Below are 16,321 nucleotides of genomic sequence, written 5' to 3'. Positions count from 1 at the left end.
TAATATTATTTTATGTGTTGTGTGTCTGTTGCATGTACTATGTTGCTTGTACATCTTGGTTCAGAGGAACGTTGTTTCATTTGGCAGTATACATGTGTATGGATGATTGATGATAAACTTGAATTTGAATATCTAGAAAAACAGTTATATTAGTTTAAAAAAGCAGGAAATACTCAAACAGGTAAAACAGCATTTGTGATAATAACAGCCATTCTCTCTTCAGATTCTGACTGGTTTATTGTTTCCTATCAGCATTTTGTGTCTTTTTCAAATTTCCAATATAAATTTGTGTTTGCAAAATTAAATTAAATATCCATACCTGCGTAGGTACAAATAGGGATCGAGGGGAGTGGTTCAAGCCTCCTGTTGGTACTTTGTGAGCAGACTGCGAAGAAGGAGACATAGCATGTTGAGATACTGCCGCTGGCTGTGGTTTCAACAACATTGCTGCTTTCTGGCTTCCAAACTCCAAGCGATTACCATGACTGAGGTTGATTAAGGCACCCTTTGGAAGCCTATAACCTCGGCCAGAAGAACATCTAAAAACAATTGTAGCATCATTAGTTGCTGAAACTCCAGTTTTAGAGTACTCATATTCTTGGAAATTAAATGCATTAATGTAGCATTATTCAAATCCCACAAAGATAAGTTATCCCAGGCTAAATGACCTTTCCATACAGCACAACCAATTTTATTTTACTTCAGTTAAAGGGACAGTCCTTTGGTTAGCAAAGCCTATCAATGAAAATACAAGATGTGGATGTAATTGACTTGAACAGTGAATTAAGTAAATTCAAAGAACCCTGTAAATATAAACAAACCTTAGACTAAGTCCACTTGGAAATTCTTCATCAAATAATACTTCATAAAATTCATCAGATTCTCGCTCAGCTATACAAAGAAGACAAGTACATATCATTGAAAAGCAGAAAGTCCTCAATAACAGCAAAATTGCAGTTTGGTTTCACTTTGACAAATCAGAAAATCAGAAGATTTACTGTTCCAATCCAAAATAAAGACTATTGCAAATATAAATTGTTCAAGATAGTGCTTCCAGAAGGCCACAAAAAAGTTATAGCAATGTTGGGATATGGTGGGAAGGTTGCAGAAATGTTTTTTTTTTAAAAAGACCTATTGAGTTAAACTTTTAATATCAACATTCCTACTACTCCTACTATTTATTTTGCTAAATTTAAAACTGATTTAATGAATACACTGACTAAAAATTAAAGGGCAGGTAATATGACATAAGATTCTCAAAATAAATGGGATTTTGAGTGAACATTATTGTGTTATTATACCAAGTCTGAACCTGAATCATTCTTCCAAATTGACTTTACTTTAGGGATGAAACATGGCCCTAAACTGTGTCTGGCACCATCAACACATTAATCTACATGAAAAAAAAAACATAAAATATGTATGTTCAGGCAAAGTAAGCTTGATGAAGAATTTGAAGGGCAAGTTTGCTAAAGTCAGGGAGGGAAACAACATTTTCACCAAGTGGGCATAATGCAGGAACATGACAGATTTAAATAATGTTGATATCGGGTGGAGATAGATGAGAAGAACAAGAGTTTATTAATGGGAAATTAAATTGAGATATAAGGATGCTTGCATAGAATAATGACACACCATGTTAAAAATTCAGTAAGTTTTGAATAGGTTTGTTTACCACTAATTTAGAAATAATACACACTTAGCCAGTCATGATATCTTAAGACCAAGAATATCAAAGAGCTGATGGATCTAAGAAATAGGAACAAAGTACAAAGTAACCATACACAAAAACAATGACAAATAAATAACATATGAAAATCCCAGTTGCTGGGTTACATGGATTCTGTATTCACCTCTGCCAAAAAGCTCCAAAGACCTTGTAAAAGCTACTTACTAACTACAAAATTTAAAAGCTTGAAAATAGGGACACTCAAATTAAGCATGCATGAAAATTATTCTGAATTTTAAAAATATTTATAACAATATAGTCCCCATTAAAAAAAATGGGTGATCTTAGAAACTTATTTGATCCCAACCATTGAGAGAAAGACACAGACCTCCCATAAAAAGCAGGCCAGAGTGAAGCAAACAGATTGCGAAATGACCAAAATCAAGCTGAACAGACCATTTCAAAAAGTATAATTAAGTACTTCTTGTTGACCTTTATGAAGGTCAAAATCTTGAGTCCTTGCTATCCAAATTCATGGCACTTAACCTTCTCTAAATATTATGCTCTTTAAAACTTCACCTCCTTTCATTCCTATGATAGTTCCTCGAAGACCAACAGGAACAGAGAAGTCCTCCCTCACATTCACAACACGATCAAATAAAAGGTACTCTGCATCTTTGTCTGGGACTATACCATGTTGTTGCTCCAGGGGCTGTGTAGGGAAATAAAAACTTAGAAAGAAAAAAAGATCTTGAAAGTACTCACGTGTTTAAAATTCAGTTTAACTGATAAAAGGAAAAGCAGATTCAGCACATTTTATTTATGAATGCATCGAAGTTCCAGATCTCCAAAAGTCTAATCAGACTCCAATTTAGTCCTAGGTTCACGTGCTCACAAACATCTGTGCTTTGTCATTGTCTAGTTTCTAAAACATCCACCATCTTATTAATCTACTGTATGTATAGTAATCTTGCAAAATGTGTATGGGCCTCTTTCCATTAATCCCTCAGTTTCAGTAGGTTGCTACCCATCCAGAGAATCAGAGTTCTTTAACTCCCCACGAAAAGAAAACAACAAAACTTCAAATCAATTACATGTTACAGAGCTCTTCTGTTTGGTGGCACTGTGTAGACTGGATTAAACCCATCTCTAAAGATCCTAACACAGAATTGGATGAAATGGTACCAAATCTCTCGACTTATCTACAGCAAGCCAAACTCAGAATGAGGAGGAAAAATGACTTTGGGGATACAAAAATAAAGGTGAAGAGGGAAAGAGTGGATGAAGAGGGGCTTACAGTATTCTGCTTTCTGTTTCTATTTCCTGTTATACAGCTGTTCTTTCTAAGAGAACAGAATACAATTCAAAGGCCACTGCAGTACTCACAAAGCAGCACAAGCATAAAACAGAACCTCTAAATTCTGAGTTCTTAATTCCACTCAGGGTCTTTCCAAATTTGGGATGATTGAGGTTAGATGGAATGAAATATTAGTGAGTTTGGTTGTACCATCCTTGCTTAATGGCACTAGACTTCTTAATGGGTTGTCAATAAGATCCTCTGAAATGTTAACTGTTTCTCATTCCACAGATCTTACCTAACCTGCTAAATGTTTCCAGCGCTTCACTTTTTTTGTACAATTCTGTTTCTCTTAATTTAGGAGAAACACCAAGCTACAAATTTGCATTTACGCTAGTTTACAATTCAACCTGGAAAATGGGAAATTTGCTGTGAAAAATGCAACTTGGGGTAAATTATCAGGCAGAGTGCAAGAAAATAATGTTTATATTTATACCTGGCTTCAGACAGATATTTACAAAGTACACTGCAGATGCTGTGGTCAAATCAAGACATACAAATAAGCTGGATGAACTCAGCAGGTCGGGCAGCATCCATTGAAAGAAGCAGTCAATGTTTCAGGTCGAGCCCCTTTATCAGGACTAAAGAAGGAGGGGGCAGGGGCCCTATAAAGGTGGGGGGAGGGTGGAAAACCAGTCAGAGGAAAGATCAAGGGGTGGGGGAGGGGAAGCAGGGGGAATCTAAGGGGAAAGCACTATTAATAGTAGTAGAAAACAGAGTCATGAGAGGTGATAGGCAGCTAGAAGAGGAGACAGAGTGATGGTGAGATGGGGGAAGGGAGAGGGAGGGAATTACCGGAAGTTGCAGAATTTGATGTTCATACCAAGGGGCTGGAGACTACCCAGATGGTATATGAGATGTTGTTCCTCCAACTGAAGTTTGTCCTCATCATGGCAGTAGAGGAGGCCATGTATGGACATATCCGAATGGGAATGTGAAGGAGAGTTGAAGTGAGTGGCAACTGGGAGGTCCTGTCTGTTGTGGTGGACAGAGCGTAGGTGTTCGACAAAGCAGTCCCCCAATCTGCGTCAGGTCTCGCCGATGTAGAGGAGGCCACACCTTGAGCACCGGATGCAATAGATTACCCCAACAGACTCAAAAGTGAAGTGTTGCCTCACCTGGAAGGGCTGTTTGGGGCCTTGAATGGTCGTAAGAGAGGAGGTGTAGGGACAGGTGTAGCACTTACACTTGCAGGGATAAGTGCCAGGTGGGAGATCTGTGGGGAGGGACGTGTGGACCAGGCAGTCACAGAGGGAATGATCCCTGTGAAAAGCAGAGAGGGGTAGAGAGGGAAAGATGTCCTTAGTGGTGGGGTCTTGTTGAAGGTGGCGGAAGTTGTGGAGGATAATATGCTAGATCCAGAGGCTGGTGGGGTGATAAGTGAGGACAAGCGGAATATGGTCCCTGTTGTCGTGACGGGAGGATGGGGTGAGGGCCAAAGTGCGGGAAATGGAGGAGATGCAGGTGAGGGCATCACTGATGACGGCAGAAGGGAAACTACGATTCTTAAAGAAAGAGGACATTTGGGATGTCCTGGAACAGAAAGCGGATGCAGATGCAGCAGAGACGGAGGAACTGGGAATAGAGAATAGAAGTTTTGCATTTGGCAGGGTGGGAAGAGGTATAATCAAGGTAGTTATGGGAGTCAGTGGGTTTATAGAAGATGTCGGTGGACAGTCTATCTCCAGAGATGGAGACCGAGAGATCAAGAAAGGGGAGAGAAGTGTCCGAGATGGACCAAGTGAATTTGAGGGCTGGGTGAAAGTTAGAGGCAAAGTCGAAGAAATTGACAAGCTCAGCATGTGTGCAGGAAGCAGCACCAATGTAGTCGTCAATGTATCGAAGGAAAAGTTGGGGAGCAGTACCAGTATAGATTTGGAGCATAGATCGTTCCACATAACCCACGAAGAGGCAGGCATAGCTGGGGCCCATGCGAGTGCCCATAGCTACACCCTTGGTCTGAAGAAAGGGGGAAGAGCCAAAAGAGAAGTTATTAAGTGTGAGTACCAGTTCCGCCAACCGGAGGAGTGTGGTGGTGTTGGGGAACTGGTGAGGTCTATTGTCCAGAAAGTAGCGGAGGGCTTTGAGGCCTTCTTGATGGGAAATTGAAGTGTGTAAGGATTGGACATCCATGGTGAAAATGAAGCTGTTGGGACCGGGGAACTGGAAGTTATTGAAGAGGTGGAGGGCATGTGATGTATTCCGGATGTAGGTAGGGAGGGTCTGAACTATGGGTGACAAAATGGAGTCGAGGTAGGCAGATACAAGTTCGGTGGGACAGAAGCAGGCCGAAACTATAGGCCAACCAGGACAGTCAGGAATATGGATCTTGGGGAGGAGGTAAAAGCGAGCAGTGCAGGGTGTGGGAATTAAGAGTTTTTTGGCTGAGGATGGAAGGTCTCCGGAGTTGATAAGGGTGGTAATGGTATGGGAGACAATGGTTTGATGTTGTTTGGTGGGGTCCTGTTCCAGGGGTAAGTAAGAGGAGGTGTCAGAGAGCTGCCGTTTGGCCTCAATGAGGTAGAGGTCCGTCCGCCAGACCACTAAGGCACCACCTTTGTCTGCGGGTTTGATGGTGAGGTTAGGATTAGTGCGGAGAGAGTGGAGGGCAGTGTGTTCAGAGGGAGTGAGGTTGGAACAGGAGAGAGGAGTGGTGAAGTTGAGACGGTTGATGCCTTGGCGACAGTTGGAGATGAAAAGATCAAGTGCAGGTAGAAGGCCGGGTGGGGTGTCCAGGAGGGTTGAAGACGGGAGAAGGGGGTCATCAATAGAGGGAGGGGAATCCTTGTTAAAGTAGTAGGCTTGGAGACGTAAGCGACGAAGAAGAGTTCAACGTCATGCCGGGCAAGGAACTCACTGAGGTGTGGACGGAGGGGGACAAAAGTGAGGCCCTTGGTCAGAGGAGGGTAAAGACTGGGAGGTCTCAGGAAGGAGAGGAGGGTTGGGATGTTCAGGGAGAGCGGGTAGAGGGGAGGATGAGGGATCAGAGGAATGGAGGGGAGAAGAGAAGTGGAGGGAGGGTTGGGAGTCGCGGAGAGGATAGGGGGTAGTAGAGGAATAAGACAAGCGGTAGGACCCAGACAGATATTCTATCTTTCAGATGACTAGCAAAATTTTAGTCAATGAGGGGGTTTCCTTTGTTCTGTACAAGTGCTACAGATATTCATGCAAATTAAGCACATTATTTATTACAGCAGACAAAAAAAAATACTCCCCAATTAGCAAAGTAAGCAAATAGCAGTCGAATCTGGATTCTGATTTCAAGACCCTAAACTCTCCAGTGGTACCATTGTGAAGCTGGTGCTAAATTTCATATTGAACGGAAAATATTACATTGATGAAATGGTCTCATTGAACTTACCCTGTACAACAGATGTGGTTTCACAGTCACTCTTACTTTCTTGTTACTTCTTCTTTGCTACGAGGAATAATGACACTGATGTTAAACCTAACACTTTCAGCAAATGTTTCAATTAAAATATTATAACTATGAACAATGCTTTACCTTCAAAACTTACAGGTGTTAAATGAAATCAAATAATCAAAAAGAAATTGAAATATTGTCTTTTGTTGCAAAATTGGAAGAGGTGGTTGAATATTCATTTTATATAGGATTTTAGAGAATAAATACATTTAAAAGTTGCAGCAATGAGCACACCAATGAAGAGACAGCAAAAAAGTTTTCCCCAGGAAGTAACCTGCAACAAGCCTGTGAACGCACCAGCGTCACCTGCGATATTTACTTTGTGGTCTATGCACCAAAGCACTTGCCTTGAGAGCATCAGAAGCAGACTGAAGGTAATAGGCTTCCTGCCTCCACTCTGACTAGTGATTAGCAGAAGAATCTTCATTTGTCAGAGTATCTGTTCTTACCTATTCAGTCTCATTTACCAGTCATTAATCCTCTTCCCCTTACTGCACCACTTCCAGTGTTCCTTTGGTCTCCACATTTTCAGATTCTGCTCTAGCTCCATCAACAAGTTTACAGATGATACCACTGCATCTCAAAAAACTGAGTCGGATTACAGGAAGGAGACAGCAAACTTGAGCAACATGGTGTCATGACAACAACCTTCTCCCCAATGTCAACAAAACAAAAGAATTGTTCATTGATTTCAGAATGTGCATATGCTTCTGTCTACATCAACAGGCTTGACAGGCTCTAGTACCTAGATCTGAGCATCACCAATGGACCACGTTGATGTCACCAACACCTCTACTTCTTCAGGAAGCTAAAGAAATTCAGCATGTCCCCCTTACTCTAACCAATTTTTGTTGATGCAGCACAGAAAGCATTCTGTCTGAATGCATAATGGCTTAGTATGGCAACTGCTCTGCATGTGACCACAAAAAAACCACAGAGAGTTGAGGACACAGCTCAGCACATCACAGGAACCAGCCTGCCCTGATGAATGCTATCTACAATTCCCACTGCCTTAGCAAAGCAGCCAGTATAACCAAAAACCTGAGCCACCATGGACATTCTCTCTTCCTCAATCACACATCAGGCAGAAAATACAAAAGCTATAGCACCAGGCTGAAGGTCAGCTTCTATCCCACTTGTTAACAGACTCCTGAAATGACCTCTTGTACAGTAAGATGGATTCTTCTCTCAGTCTTCTCTTGAATTCCAAATTAAGTAATTCATCAATTCTAATAATCTTATTCTCATATCCCTCACTGGTTTCCATCTTTAGCTCTTCCACATTTAGCCTTTTCAGCACCCCAACTGCATCTCTTCTGTTAAACATACCTCAATGACTTTGCTCCCAATGTTGCTGAATGTCAGGATTTCTGAGGTCAACATGGTAAAATGCATTATTATGTACCACAGCAAGAACTGGGACATGCTATTCAAGATGAAAAATAACTTTGTACATGAAAAATACATATTCCATAAAATCTGATGGCATTACAGTAAAAAAAAAATCAAGGAATTAATGCAGACAAAGTCAAAGTTATTGCACCTGACAGAAGGAGTGGGAATGGAAACAAGAGGAAGTCAGAATACTGATCGGATTTTCCCCAATGTCAATGTATGTGCCTCAAGAATACTGAAATGGTGCAAGACTCATCCATTGGCAGGAGGTAAAAAATCAAAATTATTCAAGTTTCCTTCTTGATAATATTTATTTACACTGTAGAATGCACATGCGCAAAAATATGATGTGAACACAGAACTTAATAGCCTAACAATATACAGGCATTAAAGAACTGCTATTTAAGATTTATTGTAGAGTTACAGGCAACCACTGACAATATAGAATTTGAATCAAACAGAATCACCAGGAGAAAACTTGATTAAATATGAAAAGAAAGATGGAATTAAGGAATTACAAACTAACAGGTATAGTTTTAAAAAGTACAAACTAAAAGGTAGATTTTTCAAAGGTATATCTGAAAACTAAAACAGGAAATACCTTGCAGCTTTCTACCTCCTCCTCAATCTTTTCAATGATCGCTGCATCCAATAAGTTCAAGTCACAAGATGCTCTTGACAAACTACTGACAGGATGCGTCTTCAACCAGCCTCCAATTTCCTGGACCTTTTCAGGACTGTTAAAATATTGAACAGTATTTTTAACACAGCAGCTTAATTAGTATTATGTACAATGCAAAAGCATAATTCAATACATTCTTAACTGACTAATTTAAGAATATATAGTTCACTAAAGATACATGCTGGGTTAACATGATTTTAGGTAGACATACAATGAGCATTATATTCAATGAGAGGTAGGAAACTTTTTGTTTACATAAAGGCAGCCCGAAAATCCCCTCCAACAAACTATAGTAAAGAGAGTTTCAATGTATAAGCAAAGGAGTAAAACCTTCAGGTTTTGAGGTAGAAAATAATGGTACAAGTGATGTTGCAAGAATAGATTTCTGATGCTAGAACAATTACAAATTTCAAATAAATGATTAATTCTTCAAAACCCAAGGTTTTTGGGAATAAGAGACAATAGAATTCAGTAACAAAAGTAGTATGATTGACAGAACAGGCTTGAGGGCCAAATGACCAGTTCTGATTAGTATACAGCCATCAATTAATCTATTCAAGTGCTTAGAAAATCATAGGTGAACCAAAACTAAATGCAACAACAAATAAATTAATCTCACCCACTGACATCTTCTCCAGACCAAATATCATCCTCATAGTACAGATCTTCGTGGCTGTTTTTAGCAATGTGGCATATCAGTTCAGGGAATCTAAAAATGAAAATATACATTTACATCTGGTTTAAATAATATTATCTGCCATCAGTTTAATTTATTCAAAATAATAAGCAGAAAATAAAGTAAAATAAATAACATCATAGAAATAACTGGAAACTTTTCTTTCTGAAGTTTTGGATTTGACCATTCAGTTAAGAATTATCTATTGCAAATTTATTGCTCAACATTCAGTCCTGATTTGTTCAGAATAATCAACTCCATTTGAAGTCTCATCAGAATCTGAGCATCAATAAATGGCTGCAGTAGAACTTTCTAAATGTAAAGGATATACTTGTTTAATTAACAAGTGACAAAATATCTACTTTCATTTTTTTTGTTCCTTTAACATTTCAATGAGAACTGGTAAATAAAAATATCAATTTGTTCACAACAGAGTTTTACAAACTGGAATGAGATCATGACCAGAAAATCCCTTTGCGTGAATTTGGTTAAGGGAAAAATAATGACAGGACACTAGAAACCTCCGTGCTCTTCTTCTAGTGCCACCATGGGATTTTTCTATTCACAATTTCCCTGTGTGTAAGGTTCATGCATGGTAGGACTTGGTTGGCCTGTACAGACAATTTGTTAACTTAATCCTACCCATGTATTTTTAAAAACGTGTCATGGTGGTACAAGTCCATGCTTCGAATCAAATACTCTAGTGTGTGGAGCACTCCAGAACTGAATCAACCTTCAACTTCATATAACAATCTTGAAAAGGACAATTGCACATGGCTGGAAGAGATCAGGAACTTAAGATACCATTTTTAATAGCAAAAATATTTTGCTCTAGATGAGTGGAATTATGCACGCAATGAAATAATATATTACCTCTCTAGATATTCACTCAGAATCTGTTCAACAGCAGAAGAATACAACCACTCATTCCCAACTTTCTTTGTGTAACCTGGCACTTCTTCATTCTTCTTATTAAACTTTAGATTCAGCCCCACATTCATTTTCTGTTCTCCAAGTGGGCTGCCAAAATGAATTTGAAGACAATAAATTAGTCTTTTTTAAAAAACAGAACAATTTCTTCTGATAGTCTCTCTTAAAATTCAATTTGCAATTGGCATTTATAAATCCAGGTAGATTTCTTTCAACTACAATTCTTGATACAGAGAAACAAAATACTGCTTTATATTTTTCCAGTATCAATGGCTTTATGCTAATTATGACAGCAGCAGTTACCACTAACCATTTATAAAAATGATAACAAATTCAGCATTTCTGCTCATGCAGAGTAAAATACAGAAAACCCTTGCCCTTTCTGATTTGGCTATGCTACTGGCAGTCTTCCACACTGCATTCAAGGACAAATGAACAAGAATTTCAGCTGCTTTTAAACTACTCTCATTGAGAACCATCTCCTTCAACCCCTTCCCCCTCTAAAAAATCTTACATTGTCACTTGAGGCAAAACAGATACATTGGATGAAGGAAGTAGCTTAGTAAAGAATTCAGTGCCGTCAAACTAATTTTATGCTGATTCTAATTCCTTTACATTCAAAAGTTAAGGCTTTGCAAATAAAAAAAACATTAATAATTTCATATAGTTCGGACATTAACGTGTTCCTTCTAATATGTAAATATAGGAAGTTATCAAGTGTGCTTCAGATTAAATATTTTCTTCTCATCCAGTTGGTGCAAGCACTAATGAAGCCTTTAACCTGATTGCTCCCATGTTGATGGAGCTTGGATGAGCACATTAAAGCATTAATTATGTTGATCTGCAGTTCAAAGCCAAGGCCTTGGAGATCTAGTAATTTTCTTAAGTTGGCAAATTCAGATTCAGATTTATTTATCATATGTACATTGAAACATACAGTGAAGTGCATAGTTTGCATTCACACAAACACACTCAAGGATGTGCTGGGTTCAGCCTGCATTGTACCTAATCAATTCTTTTCCATGAAACTCGTGGCATACTTGGTGTTTAGAAATGTAATTCTTCAATCAGTTTTTTTTGGGTAAAATAGGCACTTTAGGTTACTTTCCCCATGAGGCAAAATTATTTATTATTTTTTCTGCAGTGAATTGAGACATCTTCGTTGTAACAGAAAAGCACTCAAACAGAAGTAAATAAAGGGATGCTTACTTTTCCTTTGATCCTCTCCCAATAAACAAACTGCCTGTTAACCTTGACACAAGATACCCAGTAATTCCAAGGCGACTGGCCAGGATGTAGCCAGGGTTATATTTCGTAGAGTATTTCTGAAACAATTACATAAAATCAATAACTGCCTAAAATGTTCACTTCTAAATATTCATTTCCATTATGTGGGTGCTTAATCATTTAATCATTTCCATTGAAGCACCCTCACCTGCTGAGTTCCTCCAGCACTTTGTGTGTGTTGCTCTGGATTTCCAGTATCTGCAAAGTCTCATGTTCAATTCTAATGTCAACTCCTCAGAAAATAAAACTGGGTTCAGCTGCATACTGCTTAGATCTATTTTTGTGATTGGAAGCCTTTGAGTGGTGAGCTACCACAGAGATTGATTGATTTATATTTGCATTTACACAGTTGTTCCTGTTATAGTTACTATTCAATAGAATTGTAGAGTATGACCACAGGAAAAATCTCAAGGTTGTATGTGGTGAGATATATGTAATCTAATAAAATTTACTTTGAACTAGGGGCTTCTCATATTAAGAGAAGCCTAACTGCCAATTTTATACATAGAATGTAAGAGATTATCTCACTCTACAAGACTGTCCATACTTTTCTCTACCTTGGTAAAGCAGTCAGCATAATCAAAGATCCTACACACACCAGATATTTTCTCTTCTCCCGTCTTCCATCATGCAGAAGATACAACACAGCATGAAAGCATGTACCACCAGGCTCAATAACATCTGCTATCCTACTGTAAGAAGACTACTGAACAGTTCACCAAGTATGGTAAAATGGGATTGACCTCACATTCCACTTCATTATGGCCTTGCAATTCGTCTGTCTGTACTGCAGTCTATTCTTTTTTTCTGCACTGTCCTATTCTTTTCCCCTTGTACTACATCAGTGCTCTGATGTGATGAAGAGCTTGCAGAACAAAAATCTGATAATAAAGTCACTTAACAATTTCACTACCATTGTGATATAATGAAAGGGGTTATCACAGCAATACTGGATGGAACACTTTACAATACTCAAGATATTCAAACAAACACTAAGTACTCACATGCTGGTTTTGTATAATGCCATCTAAATGAGGTTCACAAGGAACACTGAAAACCACACGGATTCTTCCATCTGTGATAACATCTGAAGAGTCTTGAACCTATTAAAATAATCCATTTCATTTTCATTCATCAATTTTATGTACAAGCATAATGTATTTTACTGGATTCCAAAGCAGAAGTGCAGAAAGCAGGTATAACAGGCAAAAAAGACAAAACTTGCAGTTTCAGGAATTATCAGTCACATTCAACAATGTCCTTATGTATCGTCACTGTTAAACATAGGAGAAGGGTGAAGCAAACAGCCATGTGAAAGATAATCAGTTAAATTTGCCTTGGCAGTTTTGGTAGAAGATAATGGATTGGCCAACTTGCCAGGAAAACTTCCTCACGCTTCTTTGAGTAATGATGAAGATTTTTTATGTCCTGATACATTCAAGTCTGAAATTTAACAGCTTGTTGAGGGAAAAATGCACAACAATGTTGCAGCCTCTCAGAAATGCAATTAAATTTAAGTCCTGGGAATGTACAGATCTTTAACATTAGACTTTAACAATGGCTTTAACTATAGATGTTCAATTAGCTAAGAGTTCTACAGCTTAAATAAAATGGGGCTGAAAACAATTTTTTAAAATATAAAACAGAGTTCAAAACCAAAATGTCATTTGAATTTGTTGGTAACATCCATATCTCACAGTTACTGTGGAAGTGCTGTACTGTCAGAGATGTCATTCTTCAGATTAAATACTTACTGCTCAGCCAACTGTTGAAGCTGTTTAAACACTTTTTTCTTGCTTTCTGTCAGATTATGAATACAATTCATGGGGCTTAACTGAGACCTCAGTTACAGTGCTATAATACCGCCAACGAATATTAAATCCACTTACAATTTTTATTCCATTTAAGCAAATTTTAGTTTAGGTCAAAGTAAATGTTATTATCCTGTGCATTTAGCATATACAACAGGTTGAACTAACATAATTTTTAAAAATTTCTAATAAAATTAATGCATAGTATTTTATTATGAGTGAATGTTGTTCAACAATTTTCACTTTAACCATTCTGGATTGAGTGCATAGAGTATAGCCTAATTTATGCACAATTTCTGTAGATTATTTTCAAATAAGTTGTATCACAGCAGATTATCACCCTTTTTCTACTTACCAGGTATACCAATATCATTACCAGATAAAGATCAGAAGCACCAATGAAATGTCTGCTCTTCCCAATACTCCTTTTCTGCAACCCTACACCATTACTGTAGGAAAGATGAAGGTCTACCAATTGACTACAAGATTGCACTGATTTCTGTGGTGATTATTTACTTTGTTGACCCAATGAGATACTAAGGTTACAAACTACATATATTCTAATGAAAGCATTCAAAAGAATTAGTGATACATCTCATTTCTCATACATGATCAAACTTCAATCACTCTCATCTAAGACACAAAATGTTAGATCTCCTGTATCAAAGTTAACCAACCTCTCCAATGCAGCCATAGTAGGGAGTTCCCAACATGAAAATGTTAATTCCAGGTGGAAATAGTTCATCCAATGTGCGGAAGCGAGACAAACTGGAATCAAATGATTTTAGGTCCTGAAAAAGAAGCATCGTGGTTGGATTTAACTTCCATCAGATGGTTTACACAAAACATCTCTGTAGAAAGTTTCTTTGCTATACTGGGGGAGTTTAGAAACAGATGGCACAGCCTCAGAAAAGAGGGACAAACATTCAGAACAGAGATGAGCGATTTCTTTACCCAGAAGGTAGTGAATCTGTGGAATTCTTGGCCTCCACATACTTCTGCGGAGGTTGATAACTTTTGGATTAGCCAGGACATCAAAGGTTACAGGAAGAAGGTAGGAGAATGTGGTTCGGGGGATAATAAATCAGACAAAGCAACACACACAGAATGCTGGAGGGACTCAGCAGGTCAGGTAGCAACTATGGAAAGGAGTAGATAGTTTGGGGCTGAGACCTTTCTTCAGGACATGATCAGCTATGATGGAATGGTAGAACAAACTCGATGGCGTAATTGTGCTCTTATGTCTTATGATCTTTATTTTCAGCTCTTACCCTAACAGTGGTTTGATGCGCAAATGGAAGTATTTGCTTTGACCATTCCTTCTCTAAGGTAACTTCACCATTACGACCAAATACATATCGACGACCTGCGAGAAGCTGTGCATATACAAGCACTGACGTTTCATTGATAAGGATTCCTTTCCTTTTGTGGTAACTGAAAAGACATTTTAAAAAATATAAGGAAATCACCAATTCAAAAATCTTCAAAATTAGAAGATAAAATTAGCTTGTTTGTGAATCGATGTGAAAACAAAAGCATGATAATCAGCCATGCTGTTGTTGAAAGATCAATAAAACAAAATACTCACGACACCATGATAAATAATTCCATACTAAGTCTTCAAAGAAAGAGCATTAATTATCTTTCCACTCAGTGTATGCAACGAGCCACCAGCGCAAATGGTGGATGCAAATTTGATTTCAGCATTTAAAAGAAATTTAGATAGGTGCTAGTCTACAAAGTACCCAGGATTATCTTTAGGAAGCGGTGTCTCAGAAAGACAGCGTCCATTATTAAGGACCTCCAGCACCCAGGGCATGCCGTTTTCTCACTGTTACCATCAGGTAGGAGGTACAGAAGCCTGAAGGTACACACTCAGCGATTCAGGAACAGCTTCTGCCATCTGATCCCTAAATGGAGATTGAATCTTTGGACACTACCTCACCTTTTTAAAATATACAATATTTCTGTTTTTGCACTTTAAAAAAAATCTATTCTGGGGGTCGGCAACCCGCGGCTCCGGAGCCACATGTGGCTCTTTTATGTCTGTGCTGCGGCTCCCTGTTGCTTTCGGAAATAATTGGTTGTGGCGACCCTTTTCCTGGCACATCCGAACCGACTCACAATTAGATAGCCTACGGGGGTTTGCGAGCACAGAGCTTTGGAGCCTCTGCGCCATGGGGGGCAGGTTGAGGGAGGCTTAAAAGTGAGGCTGAAGATTTCGAATAAAGTTTTTTCCTTCGACTGCAGTTACCAACTCCGTGTCGTAATTTTAGCGCTGCGTGTAGCACACCGCTACATGGTCAGTGTTTAATTAAAATGTATTTTATGTTAGTTTGTTAGTTTTTGAAATGTAAATCTAAATTTGAAGATTATGGTGATCTTGTACAATCTAAATAAGACGTTGTGGCGACCCATTTCCTGACACATCCGAACCGGCTCACAATTAGCCAGCGTTCAGGCTAAGGGAGATAGCCTACGGGGGTTTGTGAGTACGTGTCTTTTGCAGCATCCGCGCCCATGGGGGGCGGGTTGAGGGAGGCTTAAAAGCAAGGCTGTTTAGTTCGAATAAAGCTATCTTTGACTGCAGTTTACTGACTGCTTGTAGCACACCGCTACAACGTGTTTTTATCGCTGGCTGTCCAGAGGGGAGGTGCTGAAACGCTTTGTCGCGTGTCTGGAAGAAGTGAAAACTTTCCTGGGCAGCAAAGGGCTCACCTTTTCTGAGCTGGAACAGCCAGAGTGGCTGGAAAAGCTACACTTCATGGTAGACATGACAGCGCACCTGAACACGCTGAACACAGCTCTTCAACGGGGTAAGGACGTACAGCCCTGCACATGTTGGAGGATGTTTTGGCATTCGAGCGCAAGCTGACGTTGCTTGCCAGAGATTTACAGAAAGGCACATTGTCTCACTTCCCCAATTTGACAGAGTTCAAACAAGGTCACGACATGATAAATTCGGAGTATTTACATTCTGCAATCATCGCAATGCAAACATCGTTTGGGAAACGCTTCTGTGAGTTCAGAGAGGAAAAAAACACATTATCCTTCCCGGTCACTCCCCTAAGCATCGATCCATCCCTACTG

At 39.0% G+C, this 16,321-nt stretch overlaps 1 protein-coding gene across 4 annotated transcripts in view; it reads right to left on the bottom strand.

Annotated features, from left to right (window-relative positions):
• The window catches only part of xrn1 (5'-3' exoribonuclease 1), a 144,809-nt gene that overhangs the window by 44,027 nt on the left and 84,461 nt on the right, over nucleotides 1-16,321 (bottom strand). For 3 of the 4 annotated variants that reach the window (XM_059993792.1, XM_059993785.1, XM_059993775.1), the window contains exons 21-31: nucleotides 14,503-14,665; nucleotides 13,909-14,022; nucleotides 12,425-12,523; nucleotides 11,343-11,458; nucleotides 10,077-10,223; nucleotides 9,147-9,236; nucleotides 8,447-8,582; nucleotides 6,388-6,444; nucleotides 2,249-2,381; nucleotides 822-891; nucleotides 320-539 (exon numbers count right to left, since the gene is read on the bottom strand). In XM_059993792.1, coding sequence (XP_059849775.1) covers nucleotides 320-539; nucleotides 822-891; nucleotides 2,249-2,381; nucleotides 6,388-6,444; nucleotides 8,447-8,582; nucleotides 9,147-9,236; nucleotides 10,077-10,223; nucleotides 11,343-11,458; nucleotides 12,425-12,523; nucleotides 13,909-14,022; nucleotides 14,503-14,665 — 1,345 coding nt within the window. Of the gene's footprint in view, nucleotides 1-319; nucleotides 540-821; nucleotides 892-2,248; nucleotides 2,401-6,387; nucleotides 6,445-8,446; nucleotides 8,583-9,146; nucleotides 9,237-10,076; nucleotides 10,224-11,342; nucleotides 11,459-12,424; nucleotides 12,524-13,908; nucleotides 14,023-14,502; nucleotides 14,666-16,321 lie in introns of those variants that run through there. The other variant, XR_009516465.1, reaches the window with a different exon arrangement.

The sequence above is a fragment of the Hypanus sabinus genome, chromosome 2 (genome assembly GCF_030144855.1).
Source record: "Hypanus sabinus isolate sHypSab1 chromosome 2, sHypSab1.hap1, whole genome shotgun sequence".
Taxonomy (NCBI): domain Eukaryota; kingdom Metazoa; phylum Chordata; class Chondrichthyes; order Myliobatiformes; family Dasyatidae; genus Hypanus; species Hypanus sabinus.
This window is presented reverse-complemented; position numbering and strand designations above follow the sequence as displayed.